The 25,403-nt window shown below is 37.9% G+C and overlaps 1 protein-coding gene across 1 annotated transcript; it reads left to right on the top strand.

The window, feature by feature from the left end:
• The first annotated feature begins 13,218 nt into the window (after positions 1-13,218).
• Positions 13,219-20,570, top strand: LOC108233667 (amphiregulin-like). The gene is made up of 6 exons (XM_017412263.3): positions 13,219-13,380; positions 14,846-15,022; positions 15,810-16,038; positions 16,254-16,418; positions 17,744-17,857; positions 20,234-20,570. Exons 1-5 carry the CDS (start codon positions 13,344-13,346, stop codon positions 17,835-17,837), a joined length of 702 nt encoding a protein of 233 aa, XP_017267752.1. The 5' UTR covers positions 13,219-13,343; the 3' UTR covers positions 17,838-17,857; positions 20,234-20,570.
• The last annotated feature ends 4,833 nt before the right edge of the window (positions 20,571-25,403 follow it).

The following is a 25,403-nucleotide window of genomic DNA, read 5'->3' on the forward strand; positions in this document are numbered from 1 at the left end:
TTTACAAATAAAAATCTGTGGCGTGCATTTCTGTTCAGCCCCTTTTACTCTAAAATCCAACTAGCTGCCAGTTGTGTGTAAATTGATTTAATCTCAGTATAAATCCAGCTGTCTGTGAAAGCTTTGTTACAGAACATTACTGCTCGAACAGCTTTATGAAGCACGAGGAACATTACACACAGGGCAGGGATGAAGTTGTTGAGAAGAATTAAGCAGAGTTAGGTTATAAAACTGACTTTGAACGTCTCTCCGAGCTCGGTTCAATTCATCATCTGATAATGAAGCTCCTGAACTGACAGAGAGAGCGTTAATCTGAGAAGCAGCCAAGAGAAGCCCCACGGTAACTCCGGAGGAGCTGCAGAGATCCTCAGCTCAGGTGGGACCATCTGCTCTTTACAGAAGAGTGGCAAGAAGAAAACCTGAAGAAGTCCTGTTTGACGTTTGACACAAACTGTGTAGAAACACAGCAAACGTGGAGGAAGATCTGCTCAGATCAGATCAGACCAAACAAAACTGGACCTTTTGGTCCAAATATAAACAGGGGCGCCTCCGGAAGGTTTTCAAAAAGGTTGGCTAGATGGGGGCCACTGACAGTTGCCATAACAAAATAATTCAGATTTTTTTGTTGTTGTTTTTAATACTGTTGTCATATATAAGCTACAATATTGAGATGTGGAAGTACAGGAATCAGCTTCTGGTAAGTACTACTTAATTTTTTATTTTACAGCTTAAATTGTTTATTGAGAACAGCTCAATCACTACTTAACTCACTGAATTTAATCCTCTTTTCTTTTACGATATATATATATTTAAAGAATATATAAGCATATAACTTACTGAGACCCTGTATTCTCATATAAAGACATCAGCTTTCCGCATCAAAATATTAATTTCTGTTCAAATTGTAATTCAGGGAAGCTTTTAATGTAATTTATTATGTTTCTATTTTTTAAATAGAAAACATTTTCTTTAATTTTTAAACTACTGATTGATCAAAAACAATGTGTCCCCCTCCTTGGTGGTGCTCCTGGTGGAAAACTAATTCTGCACATCACCTTGAATCCACCATCTCCTCTGTGAAACACGAAGGTGGCAGCATCATGCTGTGGGCATTCAAAGCATTTTGAACCATGCATTAAAGTCGTTTTATTATGTATTTATTAAGAAATGCCAACTGTTGATGCCATGTCTTCTGAGTTCAAATTTGTGCCCTCGTCCTTCACGTTCTGACATTCCTCCAGAATCCCTGAGCTTTTAAACATTTTCAAACTCTGGAGACGGAGAAATATGCAAATCTCTCACTGTGTTTATTTTCAGATGTTTTTCAAATAATTTCAATAATGTTTCTCACCCAGTTGTTATCAAACTGGAGATCCTCGGTCCAAGTCAGGATTCTGACCCTCGGCTGACGCATGTTTGAAATATTTCCTTTTTTTTTATCTCATGACTTCATCGCCTCCATCTGAACGTATGAAGGAATGTGTTACAGAGCTGAAAAGCAGAAATGGATGATCAAATAAACACCAAATGTCTTGAGTTCCTAACATTAAGAATCCCTTTAATGCCAAACTTTTCTTGTTTGTTTTTGGCTCATCGAACACACGTCTAATATTACTGTTAATGATAGTTAGAAGTGTGTGTTGTTGCTGTTCCAGAGTTCATCTGGTTTAAAGCGTTTTATTGATTCATCTTATTTTGATAGTTCTGAAAGGGTGACGGTGGCTGGTTTATTCTTCACTTTTACACACAGACTAAAAAGAAAACATTAAAATTTGATGCATCAGGAAGTTTAAACGTCCCTGTTTGCTTCAGTTCAGAGGAAAAACAAACATTTTCTTTTGTGTTGATTTGTTCAGAAGTCAGGCTGTTATTCCAGATAAGACAACCATCACAGCTAATTAACTCCAGTTTCAAAACAGTATCTTGAAATGGATGCTTGATCAGCCAGGCAATGATTAATTAACCCAAAATAAAATGTCACCCAACGCCTTTCAGGCCAGAGATTTATTCTAAGCTCATCTTATATTAAGAAATTACAGAGTTGGAGCCATTTTGGTCAAACCTTGTAAATGGCGTTCTATCAGGTGATGCTATGACATCTGTTACTGCTTGAAGGACTTTTTTTTACTACTTAATATCTGTAAAACTGACTGAGTTAGAGCCATTTCTGTGTTGGCTAAGGCTGATTAGATGTGGCGTCCATCTTGAGGTACTGACTCCAAAAGTTAATCAGTTGTAAACGTTTATCTAATGATTGCTTTCTGAGAGTTTTGATGGGAGAAACGACAAACGAACACACACACACACACAAGCCCTCAGGCAATAAGTGGATGTACAGTACTGAGCGCCATGTCTGCTGTTACATTAATCAACAGCAGGATTTTCTCCCCTGCAGCCTGTTTAGCACCTATTCCAGAGTCAATGAGCTGTGATGACGACCTGACTCCAGCTTCTTCATGTGTTCTTTAAGCTAATGAGACACAAACATTAACTCACCTGTTCTCTGAAGACATACTTAAAAACACATAAGCGTGCACTTACACACCAAAGACCCACAAACACACCCACTCGGTGGCTTCCGTCTCCTTCTAAATATAAAACTCCTGGATCAACGCATCCAGAACTCAGAACCTGTTCTTACCTAAGCATTGCAAAAGTAATAGTAGGTTGTTCATACAGTGAGTAATGTTGTTGGTGGGAGGGAAGCCCCATTAAGCTGCATCCTTGCGTGTCCTTTGACAAAACAAAGTCTGCCATGTGTCACACGTATGCAGCTGTTTTGGTGCTCAAAGCTGCTTCATGTTGTGTCTTCACTGTCTGGATCACCATTTTGCCTGTGTGTGTGTGTGTTTGTGTGTCTTTCCGTTAGCAAAACATCTCACAAATCACCGAGCAGATTTTATTGAAGTAATCACAAGTAATCAGGAAGTAATCACACTTTGATTCAAGATGGCTGCCGCAGCCAACTAGCTTTAAAAAACACAGGAATGCTTATAACTCAGCCAATTTTACAGATATCAAGCTAGAATTTGGAGTAGTACTTGCTGATACTGATTCCCCAAATAAATTTTTGCTCTAACAGATTGAACAAGATCTTTCTGGTGGAGTCAAGCTGGTTTGTCTGTTAGCAAAATATGTCATGAACCTCGACGTGGATTTTAATGAAACTCCAAAACACTGAATGAATAACTTTTGGAGTTAATCTAATTCGAGATGACTCCCAAACTAGTCAACGTTAGGCAGTACAAAAATTGTCAGTTTTACAGATATTGACTTAAAATTTGATGTGGTAGTAGCTGAGAGTCACTCAGAACACATACTCTGAGCGTAACATGGATTGATATTGCATGATGTGCATAACATTATTTTTAAGGTTCAACCAAAACGGCTACAACTTCATTATTCAACATAAGATGATCTTAGTTTAAATCTCTGGCATGAAAGATGGCAGGCGATATGCATTCAAGGAATGCTGCAGAAAAGGTTCTTTCTGAAAGGGTTTCCTCTCCACAGACACTGGAGCTCTGTCAGAGCGACCATCGAGTCCTGGTCCCTTCAACCCTGATCCCTCAGATGGGACAGGCAGGCAGCTTGAGGAAGTCCTGGTGGGTCTAAACTCCGACGTGGACCACTGCGCTAGTCGGATCCTTCAGTGCTGCATAAAGTTTTCTGTGCCGACTGTGTCTACAGATGGTCCTTTGGACTTCATGGTTTGGTTTGTGCACTGAAATGCTCCATCAAGTGTGTGACCTTATACAGACAGGTGTGTGCCTTTCCAGTTCCTGAGGAATCGACTGAATTCAGGCTGTAGAAACATCTGAAGGATGATGAGTGAAAACAGGACACATGTGAGCTCAGTTTGGACTCTCATGGCAAAGGCTGTGAATATTTTAGTTTTTTATTTTAAATAAACTTGCAAAGACATTCATACAAGCTTCTTTAATTTGTAATTACGGGATATTGTGTGTAGAATATTGAGAGAAAAATGAAAGAATTTAACCCATTTTGGAATAACGCTGGAACTTAACAAAATGTGGAAAAAGTGGAAAAATACTTCTCATGATGGAGTTTGTTTCTGTGGGAAGAAAATTTGTAAATAAAATAAAATATTTTGAAAAGTCTAAAAAGTTACAAAAACAAAAGTCAAAACTCATTATTCCTGACAGAACGTAAAAGATACATAATTAGTTTTTAATGTGAAAGAGGTGGGGAGATCGTTCCTGCAGCACAAAATTACACAAAATACAGTAGTTCAAACAAAACAGAAATAAATATTTACTACCAGTACAACCACAGAAAAATACTACTCAGTTACAGTTGTGCAAGAAAATATCATTTGTTACTTTCCACTTGGAATTGAAACTGAGACTCATGCAGGAGATGATGATAAGTTTGTAACCGTGTTGTGAAAATAAATAAACAACTGACAGTTTTATGCCAAGATAACAGCCGGGCTTGTGTTTAAAAAGCATTAAACGTCTTGCTGTCATCCAGGCAGCTGTGTGTTTACAGTGGGTGTCTGTTATTGGGCGCTTGTCAGACTTTCCACTCATTCGTGTCGGCCAACGCCACAGCGCACAATCCAAACAATCTAAATCCACGGCCGTGTCAGGGGGTTGTGGAACGACTCGGAGAGGTTCCTGTTGCTCCGAGCGAGTTTCTGCGAGCGGCGGGACGAGCTCTGCCTGCAGACACAACAACATGAGCAACACAAACATCTGCGCAGCCTCCCCACCCAGGCCTTCAGGTCGCCGCTTGGTTATGGAGGCCTAAAATAGCAACAAGAAGCAACATTTTGTCAAACACAAGGTGACTCTGCTAAACAAAACAAAATGGAACTATACGCCAAATAAAGACAAAGAAAATAACATTAAACAAATAATAATAACAATTTTATGACTTTATTCGCTTATTGATGCAGCCTGTAACATCTGCATTTAAAGATTACTTTTCATATTTGTGTCTAAAACAAAAAATCAGACCCACAGCATCATAAAATTACTGTTTATGATCCATTCTGTTGGACAGTGACACAAAAACAATCCATATATACAACAAAAATATTTCTGTTTATGTGTTAATGACCACAAACTGGATGATCCTTTTTAGAAGGTGATGTAATTCATTGAATGTAACTATTATTCTTATTTTTAATGTATCCCCTCTTAGTGACAAAGACTCGTATTTGGTGTTGCCACCATGAAAAGGAGGCAATAATGTAACAGCATGTTTGTTTCTGTTAGCAGAATATCCCATGAAACATCAGAACTGATTTGAATAAAACTTTCAGAAAGTAATCACTGGATAAACATCTACAACTGATTAACATTTGGAGTCAACCCCAATCAAGATGGCCACCAAAGCTACTTAACATTAGCAATGTCTAGAATTCAGTTTTACTGATGTTAAGCTAGAATTTGGGGTGGTAGTCTCTGAGAGTGATTCCCATCTCATTCTGGGAGCACTAACAGGTCGGTAAAATCAGTTTTCTGCTGCTTGATGTTTTGTTTTTAGATGAGTCCAACTGGATCATCTAAAGGAACTTTTCTGCCATGGAATAAATGGGAAGACATTCCTGCGTTTCGTATTATAAGGCACCGCTCACACCCATTCATAAAAGGAATTTTTATGACCCTTTTTTTTTAAAACCAACTTTGTACCCTGACTGAAGAGTGGAGGTGACACTGGGTCACAAGTTTTGGGCGAGTGTCACTTTTTCTTCCTATTTTTCTGCTGGGTATTCACATTTAATCATTACGCTTTGAAACACGACCTTAAATTTTAAATATAAACACAAAAACCTGCCTGAGTTAGTGGATTTCCTGCCATGTCCCATCTAATCTGGACAAGCGGTTTAGGCCTATTCATGATCGGAAACACACGGAAGCAATAACAGCAGCAGATGCAAAAATAGCTTTTTCTGTCCCCTGATCGTGACGAGAAATAAAGTCAGAACAGGTCAAATTGTTCATGGTCTAAGTTTCATTCTTTCTACGCATTTCCAAATCTTAAATCAGGAAATGGGGTGTAAAATGTGTTGCCCCAGGGGGAGTTAATCATTAAACACACACACACACACACACACACACACACACACNTGTGTGTGGTGTGTGTGTGTGTGTGTGTGTGTGTGTGTGTGTGTGTGTGTGTGAAGTGATTGTTTTCCAGCTTTACAGGTTCCTGAGTTTCGGCACCCTTTTCCACTCAGTTTGAAATGCTGAATAGTGAGACGAACAAAAAGAGTTTCTTGTGGGTGAAACCTCCCGCAGGAAGGCAGAGAGTTTACAGTGAAAACAGTGAATTCATTCATTCACTCATTCATAAAGGCTGTGACGTCTCAATCCTTTAAGATGTATTTATTGATGTAAAATTAAACAGATTTTAAATATCCTTATTGACCCACCTTCTCCACGTCAAACCTTCTTATTTATTTACTGTCTGCTTTAAATTTTATATTTATTTTATATTTTTTTTATTATTTGGGCTTTAAAGATAAAAAAAATACCATTAATATAATGTATCCTAATAAATAAAATAAAGGCTGAATGTAACATTTCTATGTTTTATCATTTGAATATTTTTTTTTTGTAGAATTTTTGTAACTTATTTTAAAGTTTTATTGACTGTAACATTTTCTGTTTCCAAAGTGCTGTTTATTTGTAAACTTGAAAACTTTATTTTTATTAGTTAATATTATTATTATTATTATTTTGTGTCACACAATAAGGTTCTGATGTTCTCATCAAGTTTGCAAGCATTTCAACATCTGCGTACTTGGTTGCAGAGATTGTGTTGTTAGCTGTTTGTGTAGCAGGAATAATTAGTTTAATAAAAAAGAAACAATCAAAGGTTTTGTTTCAGTGCTTCACTTATTCAAAACTTTATTTATTATTATTATTATTATTATTTGTTTCAGATTCAAAGCAGAACTGTTAATGCATTGAATTTTTTTTTCTCCACATTTTTAACGTATTATATTGGGATTTTATTTGATAAACAGACACAAAGCAGTGCATGATTGTGAAGTGGAAACATGATACATGGTTTTCACAATGTTTTACAAATAAAAATCTGTGGCGTGCATTTCTGTTCAGCCCCTTTTACTCTAAAATCCAACTAGCTGCCAGTTGTGTGTAAATTGATTTAATCTCAGTATAAATCCAGCTGTCTGTGAAAGCTTTGTTACAGAACATTACTGCTCGAACAGCTTTATGAAGCACGAGGAACATTACACACAGGGCAGGGATGAAGTTGTTGAGAAGAATTAAGCAGAGTTAGGTTATAAAACTGACTTTGAACGTCTCTCCGAGCTCGGTTCAATTCATCATCTGATAATGAAGCTCCTGAACTGACAGAGAGAGCGTTAATCTGAGAAGCAGCCAAGAGAAGCCCCACGGTAACTCCGGAGGAGCTGCAGAGATCCTCAGCTCAGGTGGGACCATCTGCTCTTTACAGAAGAGTGGCAAGAAGAAAACCTGAAGAAGTCCTGTTTGACGTTTGACACAAACTGTGTAGAAACACAGCAAACGTGGAGGAAGATCTGCTCAGATCAGATCAGACCAAACAAAACTGGACCTTTTGGTCCAAATATAAACAGGGGCGCCTCCGGAAGGTTTTCAAAAAGGTTGGCTAGATGGGGGCCACTGACAGTTGCCATAACAAAATAATTCAGATTTTTTTGTTGTTGTTTTTAATACTGTTGTCATATATAAGCTACAATATTGAGATGTGGAAGTACAGGAATCAGCTTCTGGTAAGTACTACTTAATTTTTTATTTTACAGCTTAAATTGTTTATTGAGAACAGCTCAATCACTACTTAACTCACTGAATTTAATCCTCTTTTCTTTTACGATATATATATATTTAAAGAATATATAAGCATATAACTTACTGAGACCCTGTATTCTCATATAAAGACATCAGCTTTCCGCATCAAAATATTAATTTCTGTTCAAATTGTAATTCAGGGAAGCTTTTAATGTAATTTATTATGTTTCTATTTTTTAAATAGAAAACATTTTCTTTAATTTTTAAACTACTGATTGATCAAAAACAATGTGTCCCCCTCCTTGGTGGTGCTCCTGGTGGAAAACTAATTCTGCACATCACCTTGAATCCACCATCTCCTCTGTGAAACACGAAGGTGGCAGCATCATGCTGTGGGCATTCAAAGCATTTTGAACCATGCATTAAAGTCGTTTTATTATGTATTTATTAAGAAATGCCAACTGTTGATGCCATGTCTTCTGAGTTCAAATTTGTGCCCTCGTCCTTCACGTTCTGACATTCCTCCAGAATCCCTGAGCTTTTAAACATTTTCAAACTCTGGAGACGGAGAAATATGCAAATCTCTCACTGTGTTTATTTTCAGATGTTTTTCAAATAATTTCAATAATGTTTCTCACCCAGTTGTTATCAAACTGGAGATCCTCGGTCCAAGTCAGGATTCTGACCCTCGGCTGACGCATGTTTGAAATATTTCCTTTTTTTTTATCTCATGACTTCATCGCCTCCATCTGAACGTATGAAGGAATGTGTTACAGAGCTGAAAAGCAGAAATGGATGATCAAATAAACACCAAATGTCTTGAGTTCCTAACATTAAGAATCCCTTTAATGCCAAACTTTTCTTGTTTGTTTTTGGCTCATCGAACACACGTCTAATATTACTGTTAATGATAGTTAGAAGTGTGTGTTGTTGCTGTTCCAGAGTTCATCTGGTTTAAAGCGTTTTATTGATTCATCTTATTTTGATAGTTCTGAAAGGGTGACGGTGGCTGGTTTATTCTTCACTTTTACACACAGACTAAAAAGAAAACATTAAAATTTGATGCATCAGGAAGTTTAAACGTCCCTGTTTGCTTCAGTTCAGAGGAAAAACAAACATTTTCTTTTGTGTTGATTTGTTCAGAAGTCAGGCTGTTATTCCAGATAAGACAACCATCACAGCTAATTAACTCCAGTTTCAAAACAGTATCTTGAAATGGATGCTTGATCAGCCAGGCAATGATTAATTAACCCAAAATAAAATGTCACCCAACGCCTTTCAGGCCAGAGATTTATTCTAAGCTCATCTTATATTAAGAAATTACAGAGTTGGAGCCATTTTGGTCAAACCTTGTAAATGGCGTTCTATCAGGTGATGCTATGACATCTGTTACTGCTTGAAGGACTTTTTTTTACTACTTAATATCTGTAAAACTGACTGAGTTAGAGCCATTTCTGTGTTGGCTAAGGCTGATTAGATGTGGCGTCCATCTTGAGGTACTGACTCCAAAAGTTAATCAGTTGTAAACGTTTATCTAATGATTGCTTTCTGAGAGTTTTGATGGGAGAAACGACAAACGAACACACACACACACACAAGCCCTCAGGCAATAAGTGGATGTACAGTACTGAGCGCCATGTCTGCTGTTACATTAATCAACAGCAGGATTTTCTCCCCTGCAGCCTGTTTAGCACCTATTCCAGAGTCAATGAGCTGTGATGACGACCTGACTCCAGCTTCTTCATGTGTTCTTTAAGCTAATGAGACACAAACATTAACTCACCTGTTCTCTGAAGACATACTTAAAAACACATAAGCGTGCACTTACACACCAAAGACCCACAAACACACCCACTCGGTGGCTTCCGTCTCCTTCTAAATATAAAACTCCTGGATCAACGCATCCAGAACTCAGAACCTGTTCTTACCTAAGCATTGCAAAAGTAATAGTAGGTTGTTCATACAGTGAGTAATGTTGTTGGTGGGAGGGAAGCCCCATTAAGCTGCATCCTTGCGTGTCCTTTGACAAAACAAAGTCTGCCATGTGTCACACGTATGCAGCTGTTTTGGTGCTCAAAGCTGCTTCATGTTGTGTCTTCACTGTCTGGATCACCATTTTGCCTGTGTGTGTGTGTGTTTGTGTGTCTTTCCGTTAGCAAAACATCTCACAAATCACCGAGCAGATTTTATTGAAGTAATCACAAGTAATCAGGAAGTAATCACACTTTGATTCAAGATGGCTGCCGCAGCCAACTAGCTTTAAAAAACACAGGAATGCTTATAACTCAGCCAATTTTACAGATATCAAGCTAGAATTTGGAGTAGTACTTGCTGATACTGATTCCCCAAATAAATTTTTGCTCTAACAGATTGAACAAGATCTTTCTGGTGGAGTCAAGCTGGTTTGTCTGTTAGCAAAATATGTCATGAACCTCGACGTGGATTTTAATGAAACTCCAAAACACTGAATGAATAACTTTTGGAGTTAATCTAATTCGAGATGACTCCCAAACTAGTCAACGTTAGGCAGTACAAAAATTGTCAGTTTTACAGATATTGACTTAAAATTTGATGTGGTAGTAGCTGAGAGTCACTCAGAACACATACTCTGAGCGTAACATGGATTGATATTGCATGATGTGCATAACATTATTTTTAAGGTTCAACCAAAACGGCTACAACTTCATTATTCAACATAAGATGATCTTAGTTTAAATCTCTGGCATGAAAGATGGCAGGCGATATGCATTCAAGGAATGCTGCAGAAAAGGTTCTTTCTGAAAGGGTTTCCTCTCCACAGACACTGGAGCTCTGTCAGAGCGACCATCGAGTCCTGGTCCCTTCAACCCTGATCCCTCAGATGGGACAGGCAGGCAGCTTGAGGAAGTCCTGGTGGGTCTAAACTCCGACGTGGACCACTGCGCTAGTCGGATCCTTCAGTGCTGCATAAAGTTTTCTGTGCCGACTGTGTCTACAGATGGTCCTTTGGACTTCATGGTTTGGTTTGTGCACTGAAATGCTCCATCAAGTGTGTGACCTTATACAGACAGGTGTGTGCCTTTCCAGTTCCTGAGGAATCGACTGAATTCAGGCTGTAGAAACATCTGAAGGATGATGAGTGAAAACAGGACACATGTGAGCTCAGTTTGGACTCTCATGGCAAAGGCTGTGAATATTTTAGTTTTTTATTTTAAATAAACTTGCAAAGACATTCATACAAGCTTCTTTAATTTGTAATTACGGGATATTGTGTGTAGAATATTGAGAGAAAAATGAAAGAATTTAACCCATTTTGGAATAACGCTGGAACTTAACAAAATGTGGAAAAAGTGGAAAAATACTTCTCATGATGGAGTTTGTTTCTGTGGGAAGAAAATTTGTAAATAAAATAAAATATTTTGAAAAGTCTAAAAAGTTACAAAAACAAAAGTCAAAACTCATTATTCCTGACAGAACGTAAAAGATACATAATTAGTTTTTAATGTGAAAGAGGTGGGGAGATCGTTCCTGCAGCACAAAATTACACAAAATACAGTAGTTCAAACAAAACAGAAATAAATATTTACTACCAGTACAACCACAGAAAAATACTACTCAGTTACAGTTGTGCAAGAAAATATCATTTGTTACTTTCCACTTGGAATTGAAACTGAGACTCATGCAGGAGATGATGATAAGTTTGTAACCGTGTTGTGAAAATAAATAAACAACTGACAGTTTTATGCCAAGATAACAGCCGGGCTTGTGTTTAAAAAGCATTAAACGTCTTGCTGTCATCCAGGCAGCTGTGTGTTTACAGTGGGTGTCTGTTATTGGGCGCTTGTCAGACTTTCCACTCATTCGTGTCGGCCAACGCCACAGCGCACAATCCAAACAATCTAAATCCACGGCCGTGTCAGGGGGTTGTGGAACGACTCGGAGAGGTTCCTGTTGCTCCGAGCGAGTTTCTGCGAGCGGCGGGACGAGCTCTGCCTGCAGACACAACAACATGAGCAACACAAACATCTGCGCAGCCTCCCCACCCAGGCCTTCAGGTCGCCGCTTGGTTATGGAGGCCTAAAATAGCAACAAGAAGCAACATTTTGTCAAACACAAGGTGACTCTGCTAAACAAAACAAAATGGAACTATACGCCAAATAAAGACAAAGAAAATAACATTAAACAAATAATAATAACAATTTTATGACTTTATTCGCTTATTGATGCAGCCTGTAACATCTGCATTTAAAGATTACTTTTCATATTTGTGTCTAAAACAAAAAATCAGACCCACAGCATCATAAAATTACTGTTTATGATCCATTCTGTTGGACAGTGACACAAAAACAATCCATATATACAACAAAAATATTTCTGTTTATGTGTTAATGACCACAAACTGGATGATCCTTTTTAGAAGGTGATGTAATTCATTGAATGTAACTATTATTCTTATTTTTAATGTATCCCCTCTTAGTGACAAAGACTCGTATTTGGTGTTGCCACCATGAAAAGGAGGCAATAATGTAACAGCATGTTTGTTTCTGTTAGCAGAATATCCCATGAAACATCAGAACTGATTTGAATAAAACTTTCAGAAAGTAATCACTGGATAAACATCTACAACTGATTAACATTTGGAGTCAACCCCAATCAAGATGGCCACCAAAGCTACTTAACATTAGCAATGTCTAGAATTCAGTTTTACTGATGTTAAGCTAGAATTTGGGGTGGTAGTCTCTGAGAGTGATTCCCATCTCATTCTGGGAGCACTAACAGGTCGGTAAAATCAGTTTTCTGCTGCTTGATGTTTTGTTTTTAGATGAGTCCAACTGGATCATCTAAAGGAACTTTTCTGCCATGGAATAAATGGGAAGACATTCCTGCGTTTCGTATTATAAGGCACCGCTCACACCCATTCATAAAAGGAATTTTTATGACCCTTTTTTTTTAAAACCAACTTTGTACCCTGACTGAAGAGTGGAGGTGACACTGGGTCACAAGTTTTGGGCGAGTGTCACTTTTTCTTCCTATTTTTCTGCTGGGTATTCACATTTAATCATTACGCTTTGAAACACGACCTTAAATTTTAAATATAAACACAAAAACCTGCCTGAGTTAGTGGATTTCCTGCCATGTCCCATCTAATCTGGACAAGCGGTTTAGGCCTATTCATGATCGGAAACACACGGAAGCAATAACAGCAGCAGATGCAAAAATAGCTTTTTCTGTCCCCTGATCGTGACGAGAAATAAAGTCAGAACAGGTCAAATTGTTCATGGTCTAAGTTTCATTCTTTCTACGCATTTCCAAATCTTAAATCAGGAAATGGGGTGTAAAATGTGTTGCCCCAGGGGGAGTTAATCATTAAACACACACACACACACACACACACACACACACACACAGACATATACACACACCCTCTTTCTTCTTTCTCCGTCTATAAAAGCTGCACCTAGTGGAGAGCAGAAGCACAAACTCTAACAACAGGCGACACACACACACACACACACACACACACATTCCAACACCCACATTCAGATACAGATCAGTTGCAGGACTGTGAAACTCAAAACCCTCTCCTCCTGGGATATGAACCTCCTCGTCATCATTTATCTGCTGTGCATCGGTAAGTCTCAACTTGTACCTTTATTCTGATATTTTAAATCACTGAGGTGGAACAGGCAGGTGTGAAGACAGAGGAAGGTATGAAAGAAAAATGTGAATGCGAGTGATGACTTGTCAAGCAGGAAATGGAGAATTTCAGGTAATTTACAGGAAACCATTGGTGTCAGAAGCCCCTGTATTTGTAGCAAAGTTGTGGAACATCAGTGGAGGCTGTGAAAGGTCATCGTGATTCAGACGTTTTACTTCTTGAATGAAATCAATGGGAATTATTTGTGGAAGCGGACTGGTTGTACAGGTTTCACGCTGCTCTCTGATGCCTCTGAGTCTGAAGCAACTGGGTCAGGATTTCTGAGGACAATTTTGGTACAAAAACTGGCAGCAAATCTTTTCACAATATTATACAATTTTTCTCATGATCCCAAAAGTAAATAACTACATCTAAGTGACAAGAGAAAAATCCTGTCACTTTTTGTATCTGGAAAAGCACAAATTAAATCTTAATTTTCCTAAAACCCAACACTGAACCTATGCTTTAAATTTTACACCTAACTAAAGAGGTGGGCAGCTGATGGCACAGATTTTTAACATTTTTGGTCAATACATATTTTTCATTTAAGAAAATATAAAAAATAATTGCAAACATATATTTCTCAACCCTTAGAATAACTTATACACTTAAAGATAATACACCGAAGAGCATTTTTGCTTAAATAAACTAAATTGTTGGCTACAGTTACAGCTGCTGCTTCTTCATTTTCCTGCTTGGTAATTGATTAACCTTCTTAGCTTCTTCAACGATGACTGATGATTTTTTTAAAAAGTGGACAAATAATCTATTTATTGCTGCATCTAACTGAGATCTACTTTCAACCATAAGTGAGAAGTTTTGTACCTAAACCAGAACGGGTTGTTTTGTTATAAACAACTAACCAAGAAACAACTAGACAAAATATCACAAAAAAAGGGGAAAAAAAAAGCTCCGTCATTGTCTCTGTTACAAACAAATATAATTTAATGAAAGTAAGATTCTTTGAAAGAATGCATATCTCTCACCTTATTTCATGCCAAAGTTTTAAACAGAGACTTTGAGTGATCTGTTATTGCTCAGAGTATGCGTTGGGGAGCACTCTCAGCTATCACCGCCTGAAAGATTAGCTCGATATCTGTAAAACTGGCCGAGTTACAGACATTTTTGTGTCTGCTAGGGTCAATTAGCTGTTATGGCCATCATGGTTTGACTTCAAAACCTAATCAGTTGTAGATTACCTTATGAAAGTTTAATTAAAATCAGTCCAAATCAATATTTTGCTAACAAACAAACACCTTTCAACAGGCAATGAAAAGGAAGTTTGACATTGAATGTAAAGTCTTCCCTCTTGTCTTTTCATGTCCAGATTAAGGAGACTTGATTTAGTTCTTTTATTTAATTGTGCGATTTTTCTTTCTTTTTTTTTTTTTTTTTGCAGTTGTCTGCAGTGCTCTGGATGCTCAGGGATCTGAGGCCACCTACTCAGCTGAGCTAGCCAGAGGGACGGGCGGTTTGGCCTCCGGGGAGGGCCTTGTGAGTTCGCTGATCGACGATGATGAGCTGGAAGTAGATAAGGAGCATTCAGGAGGACACCATGAACATGTCCTCATCCATGGTATGAAAACAATAAGGCTGGTTTTCTTCCAATGAAAAGCCACCAAGGCAACATTCACTGATTTCTTCTGTTTTTGGATTATTTTGTTTAGGAAGGACAAAAAAGAAAATTAAAAGCCCAGCATAATTTAAAGGAAGACAAACCACCTGCTGTCTTTAATGACAGAGTTTTAGATTAAGATCATCTTATGTTGAGAAATGAGTTGTAGCTGTTTTGGTCAAACCTTGCCTCTCAGCTACTACCACATTGAAATGTATCTGTAAAATCCACAGAGTTATAGCCATTTTTTTGTTGGCTCGTGTTGTGGCAACCATCTTAAATTAGACTGATTTCAAAAGTTAATCAATTGTAGATTTACATCCAATGATTACTTAATGAAAGTTTAATTAAAATCTGTCCAGAGCTTCATGAAACATTTTGCTAACAGACACTGTTGACTCAAACGGTTAATTCAAATGTTTTAAGCAAAGATCCTACATAACAAGTAAGGCAAGTAAGTATGTGTTGTGAGTGACTTTCAGCTACAACCACAAAGTTTAGCTCAATATCTGTAACATCTTTTACTGAACATTAGATTTTTGTGTTTTCCAAGTTCAGTTGGCTGTGGTGGCCATCTTAAATCAGGTTAATCTGTTGTAGAGCTACATCCAACACTTACTTTCTGCAGGTTTCATTGACATTCATCCAGTGGTTCACAAGGTATTTTGCTAACAGACAGAAACGCAGAGACAAACAGTCAATGCTGCCATTTTCACCTATAAGTTTTTTTTTTTATTTTCTGTTGCAGGCCAGCATGCTAACAAAGATGAGAAGAAGAAGAGGAAAGGCAAAAGCAGGAGCAAGAACAGACAGACGCGCAAATTCACAACTCCTCAGAACCCCGAGCACACGCTCATCACCAGAAGGTACAACTCCACGGTCAGCATTACCCCGAACCCCTGCACCTCCACCCATGTGGACTACTGCATCCACGGAGACTGCAAGTACATCGAGGGCCTGCAGGAGCCAGTGTGTGTGTGAGTACAGCTGTGTGTGTGAAGTCTACGGTTACTGCACGGCAAGTTGGAGCTAATCTGCAGAGCTAAAGATAAAAAAATACAAACCGTACAACGATGTGTTTAAACGGACTATTTAACTTGGCTTTTATCTTAAAGAAATGTTGAAAAACGTGAAGGTTCAGCATGCGCGCCTGACATTATGTCCCTAATTGATAGTTCCCTTGTCTTTGCAGATGCATGAAGGATTTTGTCGGAGAGCGCTGTGAGATCCAAACTCTGGGCTCCGTCAAGCCTAACCTGAGCTCCAACACCGAGCTGGTGCAGACGGTTTTGGTTGTCATTGCCGTTGTGCTGTCCGTCATCAGCTGCTGTGCCGTCCTGCTCATGACCTGTGCTCAGTAAGTCTCAAATGTGCCACTCCGCCACACTCACAGAGAAAAACTTGGATCTGAGCAGAACAGCTGGAGATTACCAGTTCAGCACACAAAGGATGAAGTGAGGGGGAAAAAGTAGCAGTTTAAAAGAAGATTATGGGATAAACGCAAAATACACTAGACAACAACACAGAATAGAGTAAGTTAAGTTACTTAAATGACAATTTCTTTAAACTTCCAATCAGTTGCTTAAAAGGCTAATATTTATAACAAAAGTGGTACCATTAGTGAGCTGACAAAATAAAATCTAAAGTAATAATGCCATTATTTCTGCTGTTTTTAAGGGGGTTTGCACCCATTTAACTATTTGGAGCTTTCAACCTTAGCTGCTGACAGGCTGCAAGACCCAGCTAACCCAAATTTGGATAGAAAACTGAACCTAGTATGTGAGTCAAATGAAATTAAAACCATTCAGGGTCGGCTAAATTTCACTCCCCCCTGGGTTGTTTTAAACCCAGCAGTTTTAACTGTGAGGTTTTCAAACTGAAATCAGAAACTCAGTATTACACAAACCATATCACAACGTTATCAGTGTGACCTGTGCTTTATCTGCTCACACAAAAGCTGTAACTGCAGTAAAATAGGACCCGGTTGCTGCGGCTTCAAACAAAAACACCTCTTTTAAAACTTTAATAGGGAAGATTCCAGACTGCCATCCACACCCATGGATCCCAACATAACACACATCACAATCCAGACATTCTGCCCAGAAACACTTCCTGGCGTATAAACACACAGCCAAATGAAAGAAAGCACAGCAACACACCCATACACACCCACACTAAACAGGTATTGCGCACCACTTTCAAAAACGGACTTTTACAGCTTGATTTGCAATCCACAAGTAGCGTTCTGAAGCCTAAATGCACACTTTATATTACTCCGTGCCAATGTGTGACAGGTGATACAATCAGGATGGCTTATCTGTATCAAATTGCAGCTCAGGATTGACTGACGGACAGGAAGGAGTTCAAGGCAGAGATCAGCTGTGCAATAAAAAGCTTTACAAACGCAATTAAGCAGAACTCACGAGGGGGGATAAAACGAACAGATCTTACTTCTGAGAAAACAAAACTACCAAAACTACCAAATTTCCAACATAGCACTGCAATGATAAGATAGGATGACAATTAATTTAATTTATCAGTGCCCTTTAATTACTGCAATGTATAAGGAAAAACGTTTTTATCTAGGAGGATTCAAGTAATTCACATCTACTGCAATCAAATGACCATCACAAGAGATGTTTTTTTTATGTTGATGTTGATGCTGATTATGATTTCTTTTAGTTACAGGTCACATAAAAACTTTCTGGCGTCCTATCTTGGAACTGGGTCAGAGCAGGAGAAACTTCAAAAACCCATGGGCGACATTGTGGTGTGAGGGCAACGAGTTACAGTGAGGTAGGTGTCTCTGACCTATTTCTGTGTAAACTAATAAAAACTCTGTATGGATTCACAGCTCCAGTTCAGGTTGGATCCAAAGACATGGAAACGATTATCGCACTATTCTGATAAAAAAAAAATAATAGAAACTAGAGATAACACCTGCTAATTCCCTGCAGAGTGGGTGGAGTTCTTGGACACCATTTTATCAGTTGCTTGGCACGAACAGCTTTTTCCTAGCCTGTTTATTATCCTGCCACAAAGTGTTTTATATTACTTTCTGTCAGTCATTTAACAAAATATGAACCACCAAGCATTATTCCAACTGTTCTGACAGTCATTCTGAAAGAAAAACAGGCAGAAAAGAAACACACAAGAGTTCATAGAAACAGTGGCAAAGCTAGAGATTATTTTTTCTTTGGGTGGCAAAGGCTTGGCTCCAGCAGGGGGGACAAATTTGTTGTCACAGGAAAAGTTTTACTTTTGGACTTAAATTTGTGCTTTCAGGTTATTTGCCTATAACAATGAATTACAAAAAAAATACACAAAACAACACCTAACTGATTGCTGTTTGCCAGCAATGCCTTCATGGTTTCCCCAGATTCACTGCCACTGCAAAATTTCTGTTTAAAAATGAAACTTCAGCAAACATCTGTGAGTTTAAAGGAATAATCCCGATCATTTGAAGTGGGGTTCTGTAGAAAGGGTTTAAACAATTAACATCTTACCTGTTGTAGACACCTCTTTGAACAACTTCAGTATTAGTTCAGACAGGCTGACGAGGTAATAGGTAGTCTGAGTGAGGAAAAGACCAAAGTGGATTGGCACCATCTTGAAACAACTCTATCCTCTAAAATCTAATAATTCTTTACACTTCTACTTTCACATTATTCCTGCAATATTCCAGCAGGAAGTGCCTCAGGCTGGACCAGAAGTGCTACAGCTAGCTGTAAACAAGTGTGTACTGCAAAACTAGCAGCAATAAAATAGTGTTTGCATGAATCACTATGAATTTTTGAGAATGGAGTTGTTTTAAGATGACCTCAGTCTGCATTTGATCTTTGCCCAGCTTGACTAACCGTTAGCTAGAAAATCTGGTCAAAAGAAAGCTCTTTTTCCACTAAATTGAGTTTGTTCAAAAGGCTTTTTACAACAGATAAGATATTAAGTCTAGAACTAGATTTTCAGTGCAGTGGTATTAAAAATGTGGAGGCAAGATTTAGTAGAAGCTCAGTTGCTGGTCCTTAAAATAAGAATTAAACCTTTACCCAGTTGGTGCCGTGCCATTTGCTTAGGCAACACTGTGATGCTAGATGAAGAACATGCAATCATGGCTTCCTGTTTTCCTGTTGGTGCATATTCCTGTGATGTGTTTCCTCAAAAAAATCTTGCTTAAGTCCATCTAACCGAGCTCACGTGAGTCTTAAGCCAAACAGGAAGGAGTGGCTGTTCGACCTTATACGCTTGTTTGTTGTTGTTGAATATGGCAAGTTGCATCATGCAAAGAGGCATCCCCACTGGGGGAATTAGTGTAAATAATCCAGGGGTGTCTCAGTCTATATGTCTGAACTGCATACCAATGTTAAAGGAAAAGCATGCGGCGGCGCGTGCACGTTCACCTGCGTGTCCAAACAGTGAAGATGCTGACACGCTTACTGAACACGCAAGGATGTTGCTGTAAGACTTAGGCTGCCTTACTCACGTCTTATCAAATATCATAAGCAAAGAGCCTCCACACGCAAGACTTGCATCGTCCAGATGTGGACATTTTTCAGTCTTGGGACAAACACAGTGACTGAGCCGATGTCTCCTTATTACCTGCGTGTCACTCGATGTCTGGAAAACAAAACAAAACTCAGAATGTATCAGCTCAGATGTATCTGTTATTTTAGCCTTTTTAAAATCATAATCTACAGCAACATGTGGATACTGGTTAGGCTGGGAATAGTTTTAGAGTCTTAGTTTTAATGAATAACTTTTCTCTTTTCAGTTCTGCTTATATTTTCAACTTGCTACCCACAAACAAATCACCAAACTATCACTTTAATCTCTGCATACTGAATTGCTCCAATTAAGTATGATTAACAAATTATAACAACTAAAAAAGGAATGAGAGAATAATCACACAGGATGCACATGTGCAAACAGACATACTTGATCTCTAATTCTCAGATTCTGGAGATTTATTTCCAAATAAACTACAATTTTATTTGGGATTGTTTACATTTTTAGGATAATCTTATCCATCTTTCTCACCTGCTTTAAAAAGGCAGCTGAAAATAAAATGATATGATTTAAAATTGAAAATAAAATATTATTTCTTAACAGTTCAGTGTGTCGTTTCTGAAGTGTTTAAGGCATGTTTGTGAACCTCTGCTTTCTGTCTCTCCACAGTCAGCTGAACATTTTAAGACCAAAGAAGACGAGTCTGAAGACCAGAGCAGGAGGCGGCTTTTCTAGATGCTATGTAAAAACATATTTCACAGCTATTTCGAATTTAATTTATTTAGTGTAATTATTTATTGCTAAGAACTGTATGAGTGTGTGTGTTTTGGACTACTATTATAATGTCACTTAAGTGCGAATGCTGAGCATTCAGTCTTTTATTGTTTGTAGGTTTTATTTATTGCACATTTATAGGTCAGAAACCAAAAAAATAAAGTGTCTTTGTGTAACTCTGGTAAAGTGATAGATTTTGATCAACAATAAAGTGTCTCAGTGTTACATGAAAGTGTTTTTTGTCCATGTGTCTCTGCCTGAATGATGCAGTGTTTGAAACTCTGGCTGCACACCGTGTTTCATCAGAACTCGCATTAAAAAAGAAATTCCGTTTTGAAGCCAAACTTTGGGCAAACAAGAATAACCCTGAGGGAGATTCTCAGAAAACACACCTCTGAGGAGTTCAGATAAACATGACTGCAACACAAAAGAATGAGGGTAACAAGCTGGATCATATTCAGTCAAATGTTACAAAGAGAAAAAAATGATTTACATTTTTGTTGTTGTTGACAGATGGCAAAAGATAAATGGCACATTTCACAAATGGACTGAGAAAAATCAAGGTTATTACGGGGAATCTTGTTATCAGTAACATATAAAAAGACTTGAACAAACTACACAAAGGAATAAATATTCTGGCTCATATTGTTTTTTGCTGGATGTGATTTTGGGTTTTGCACATCCATCTAATCCACGAAACCCTTGCAAATGCATGCATTTTTCTATTTTCATGGAAAAAACTCCCAAAGAAAAAAAAAAGCCCCACTGATTCTCAAAAACCAGCGCTGTTTGCAAGATGCATTCGTAAAATATTTACCATCTCACACAAGAGCAGGCTGTATTCACATCTCTGAAGAATAAAATGAGGAAGTTAGCTGTCCTCTGCACAGAGAAAATTTGTTACCCTTTATTTAACCAGGCAAGTCCCGCTGAGATCACAGATCTCTTTTTCAACGGAGGTCTGGGCCTGAAGGCAGCCTAAACATGCATGTTTTTAGACTGAAGGAGGAATCTGGAGCGCACGAAGTAAACCCAAGCAAACACGAGGAGAACATGCAAACTCCACACAGAAAGACTCAAGGTCCAACCCGGGGCTTGAACCCATTCCACTGATGAGTGTCAGACAAGAATGTATTCATGAATATAATGTAAAGAAAGTGCATAAAATATAGTTGTTTGTGCAAAAATCAAACCTTCTGATTAGAGAATATTTACAACAGTGCTTTTCATCCAGAGATCAACAAACAGAACTAAAAATAGTCATTTTGTGGGAAAATTACTGAGCACCTTGTGGTCCAGAAGGATCCTTTTTTAAAATTAAAAAAGTAAATACAAAAACACAGTGGTGATCATGTAAGCTCAAAGCGTCCATTCTTGATTTGGAAATGCCACCCTGAGTGTGATCCAGTCATACGTATGTTGTTCGTGTAGTTTTCTTTTTTTTTTTTTTTTTTGTCTTGTTGGGGCATCTCAGGCATACCATAGAGCAGGGGTGGCCAATCCTGGTCCTCGAGGGCCACTATCCTGCATGTTTTACTTGTTTCTCTGCTCCAACACACCTGATTTGAATCAGTGTGTCATTAACAGGCTTCTGCAGAACATAAAGAGGTAGTTAAACCACTGAATCAGGTGTGTCGGAGCAGGGAAACAAGGAAAACATGCAGGATAGTGGCCCTCGAGGACCAGGGTTGCCCACCCCTGCCATAGAGAGAAGATGGCTGCCTACATGTGCCAGAAAAGATTTGCTCTGCAATAACGATATCTCAGGATGAAAATCCCAATTGCATGAATTATTTTAATGAATCAAGACTGAATCTGAATCTAGGATTAGAGTAGGCAGACCACATTGTTGTAATAGTAACCTGTTTGTATGACCTTCAACCATCAGGGCTGTTTGAGTTGGTGCACAAAGGTGTGTGTGTGTGTGTGTGTGTGTGTGTGTGTGTGTGTGTGTGAGTGTTCATGTAGTTTTAAGGATCTGTTAAAACCTGGAGCTCACTGTGATTTTTGAGATCACGTTCTTCTCTTTCTTCTTTCTGACACTTTTGTTTGCAGATGTGTTTGTGACAGATGGTTATATTTAGGTTGTGCAGCAAAGCTGACAGATCTGCTGTGTTCTGACGCCAAAAGAGCTCAAATTGCTCACACCGGCTGAACTTGATAGGCGTGTTTGCACCAGTAAATAATTAACATTATTTGCTTTGTGAAAATGACTCTGACACAGGAAGCGCAGATAACACCCAAAATGCAGTCTTTTTGAATCTGTTCCTGTTTCTGAGTCATGCTAAAAGATTAGGAGAAAAAAATAAAGGGAGATTTGCAAATTAGGAAATTATTGAGTTGAATTTTAGTTGTCCTGAAGTCCAAGGTGATGCCATTCAGAGCAGATGTAGTTTCCATGATGTGCTTCAGTCCAAAGAAAATCATTTCAGTTTTGTAACTTATTGGTTTTATCTATGTTTATATAGACCGCATGTATAGGTAAATGTCATCTGGCAAAAAAACTTTACTTTCATATTTATTGTGTTTATCAGGTAAATATAAAATACAACAGCTAATCATGATTTACTTGATTTATAGGACCATAGGAACATTTCTCAGGGCTGTTTTGCTGTGACTTTGGATAAATTCAGTGCAAACAGGTCACATTGTTAATTTATAAAACATGTACTATTTTATTTTGTGAGATTTAAAAAAAAAGGGAAAACAGGCAAGTCTTTCTAAATTAACAATATGTTTTTTTTAGTAAAAGGTTTATTTGCAGGACCTTTAAAAACCTGTGATACGCCCACATAGAATTATTAAATCCAAAATGAAGGCATTAATTTATGACCCTTTTATTGTAAACATTTTTCAAGCAGTTTACAAAGCTTTCACTTATGAATAATGAATTAAGAATGATTAATATTACAAATATTTTCCAGCTAATTGTTGGCTGTAAGGCCAAAGCATTGTGGTTGCATCATGCAACCTGTTTCAAAAACACCAAAATCCCAAGCTAAAGGATTTCCTCATTGAATCTGATGTTATTTTTAAGGCTCAAATATCCAAAAAATGTTTTACTTTTTTATTGTTTTCTATCTGTAATCAAAGTCTGATAAATGTCTTTAAAACAAAACATTCAAAGTCATGAAGAAAATGAATCAATCTTTCTCTTTCATCCTGTTCATGTTTCACAGTTTTATCGATAAACTGTGGTTTAATTCAAATTCAGAGTTATAACCACAAGAAGATCAGTACTAGTTGAGCTTAATGTAAAAAAAATCAATAGGTTCATTTTATTTAAAAAAAAAAACAAAACATTTAGTCACTCAGATACCAGACCTGAAAGATTTGTTTAATTTTCTTTTTCCTCCAAAAAATGCTGTCAGGTAAATTTCTATGCAGATTTCTAAGATGTTTGGGAGCTTTTGTCACCTCGGATTCATCAGAGAGGCATCTTATCAGTGCCAAACCCACAAGCCCAAACAGAAAGCCGAGAAGCAGAAAAACTATCGACTCATCTTCGAAGTAATTAGAGTTAGATGTTATCAGAGCTCATTTATCTGGGATTACAGACAGCCACAGGGACAAGTTAACCCACACAGGAAACATGGGAGGGTCTCAAAGATTGCTTAAAGTTTCTGTAAAATGTCCTGAAATCAGATTTAGGACATTTTTTGGCACTAAGCAAGGTGACTCAAAAAAGGACAACACAAAAACTAACTCCAAGAACCCCCAAACTGTGACAAGAATAGATGTTATTGTCCCATCAGGGAAATTTGGCTTTGATGCAAACCATCTGAATGATAAATGCAACCATTCAGGACTATGAGAACAACATACCAATATACAGATAGGAAATTTTAAAAAGTAAAAGGATATTAAAATTCCTACAGTAAATATAGTAAACTAGGAGAACTCAGAAAGCACAAACCTCCACCAAGGCTAAAGCATCATTAAAAAATAGTGCAATCATGATAATAACAATCATAATCATAATCTGGATCAAAACCAAAATTTAATCCATTGTTTTTTGTGACAACCTCAACATTTCCTGAAAATTTCATCCAAATCTGTTCATTAGTTTTTACCTGATCTTTGCTAACAGTTTTCTTCTGCTTTGTTTTCTGGTTATTGTAAGTAAAAGATTTTGAGGGGACAAACAAAACCAGATTTCATTCATTAATGAAGTGCTGCATGCTGTAATTGTTTTAGCAGTTTTATATAATGGCAATCACAGTGGTATTAAACTTCTTCTCATCACTTTCTGTCTTTAAAAAACTTCAAATTTGAAGCCCCTCATTGAGAAACCCTATGTTGCAAAATTTCTGGTTGTTTAATCATATTGTTATTAGTCAGATTATGTATTTGCACTTTAACAGGAAGGACTCTGACTCACCTACCCAAATATATATACTTCCTGTTACCTTTGTCCTTTATGATGCAAGGTGTTCAAGCTGTGTTTGTGTTGTGCTGCGTCACTAGTGAAAAGGTGAGGCAAGGTGGGCATTTAACACACGCAGGTGATGCAAATCTGGGCAAAGGCTCACCTTTGTGTGTGTGTGTGTGACAGAGAGAGAAAGAGACAAGCCTCTATAGTAAAAGTGTCAATTTAAACATGCCAGCAACCTTCCTAAACACTTGTGCATTCATCCATCTCACAGCTGAAGGTGATGTAGGCGTGGCGAGCGTCGGAAGTTTCAGCGGCACTGAGGTGGGCCCGGGAGCCTTTGTGGGTGACCATGGAGACGGCGTAAACACACAAGGACATAGCTGGTCAGTGATAATTCACCAGGAGCTCAGATAATAAAGGACACTGCTGGAATTTCATGGGTGTGGTAGTGTTTTTTTCCCCCTTCACGTTGACAAGTCAACCGGCTAGTTGCCAGCTAAAGTCTTCCTTTGCTTTTTGTTTTTAAAGTCCTACATGGATTCTTGTTTTTATTAAATTACTGTGGTTGCCAAGCAAAACCATTTGTTGGTACGGTTTATTAGAAGGTAAAGTCAGCTAAAACATAACCTTTTAATAATTTAGAACAAAATTAAAATTGTTGGATGGATCTCTCTTTCAAAAACAATCTAC

This window comes from Kryptolebias marmoratus, linkage group LG1 (genome assembly GCF_001649575.2).
Source record: "Kryptolebias marmoratus isolate JLee-2015 linkage group LG1, ASM164957v2, whole genome shotgun sequence".
Classification (NCBI taxonomy): domain Eukaryota; kingdom Metazoa; phylum Chordata; class Actinopteri; order Cyprinodontiformes; family Rivulidae; genus Kryptolebias; species Kryptolebias marmoratus.

Bases quoted from the DNA above. Each gene is read 5' to 3' on its own strand.
- LOC108233667 (XM_017412263.3), top strand. From the start codon at position 13,344: ATGAACCTCCTCGTCATCATTTATCTGCTGTGCATCG. The intron at 15,023-15,809 runs GTATGAAAACAA...TTTCTGTTGCAG, and splicing joins TGAACATGTCCTCATCCATG to GCCAGCATGCTAACAAAGAT. The intron at 16,419-17,743 runs GTAAGTCTCAAA...GATTTCTTTTAG, and splicing joins CTGCTCATGACCTGTGCTCA to TTACAGGTCACATAAAAACT.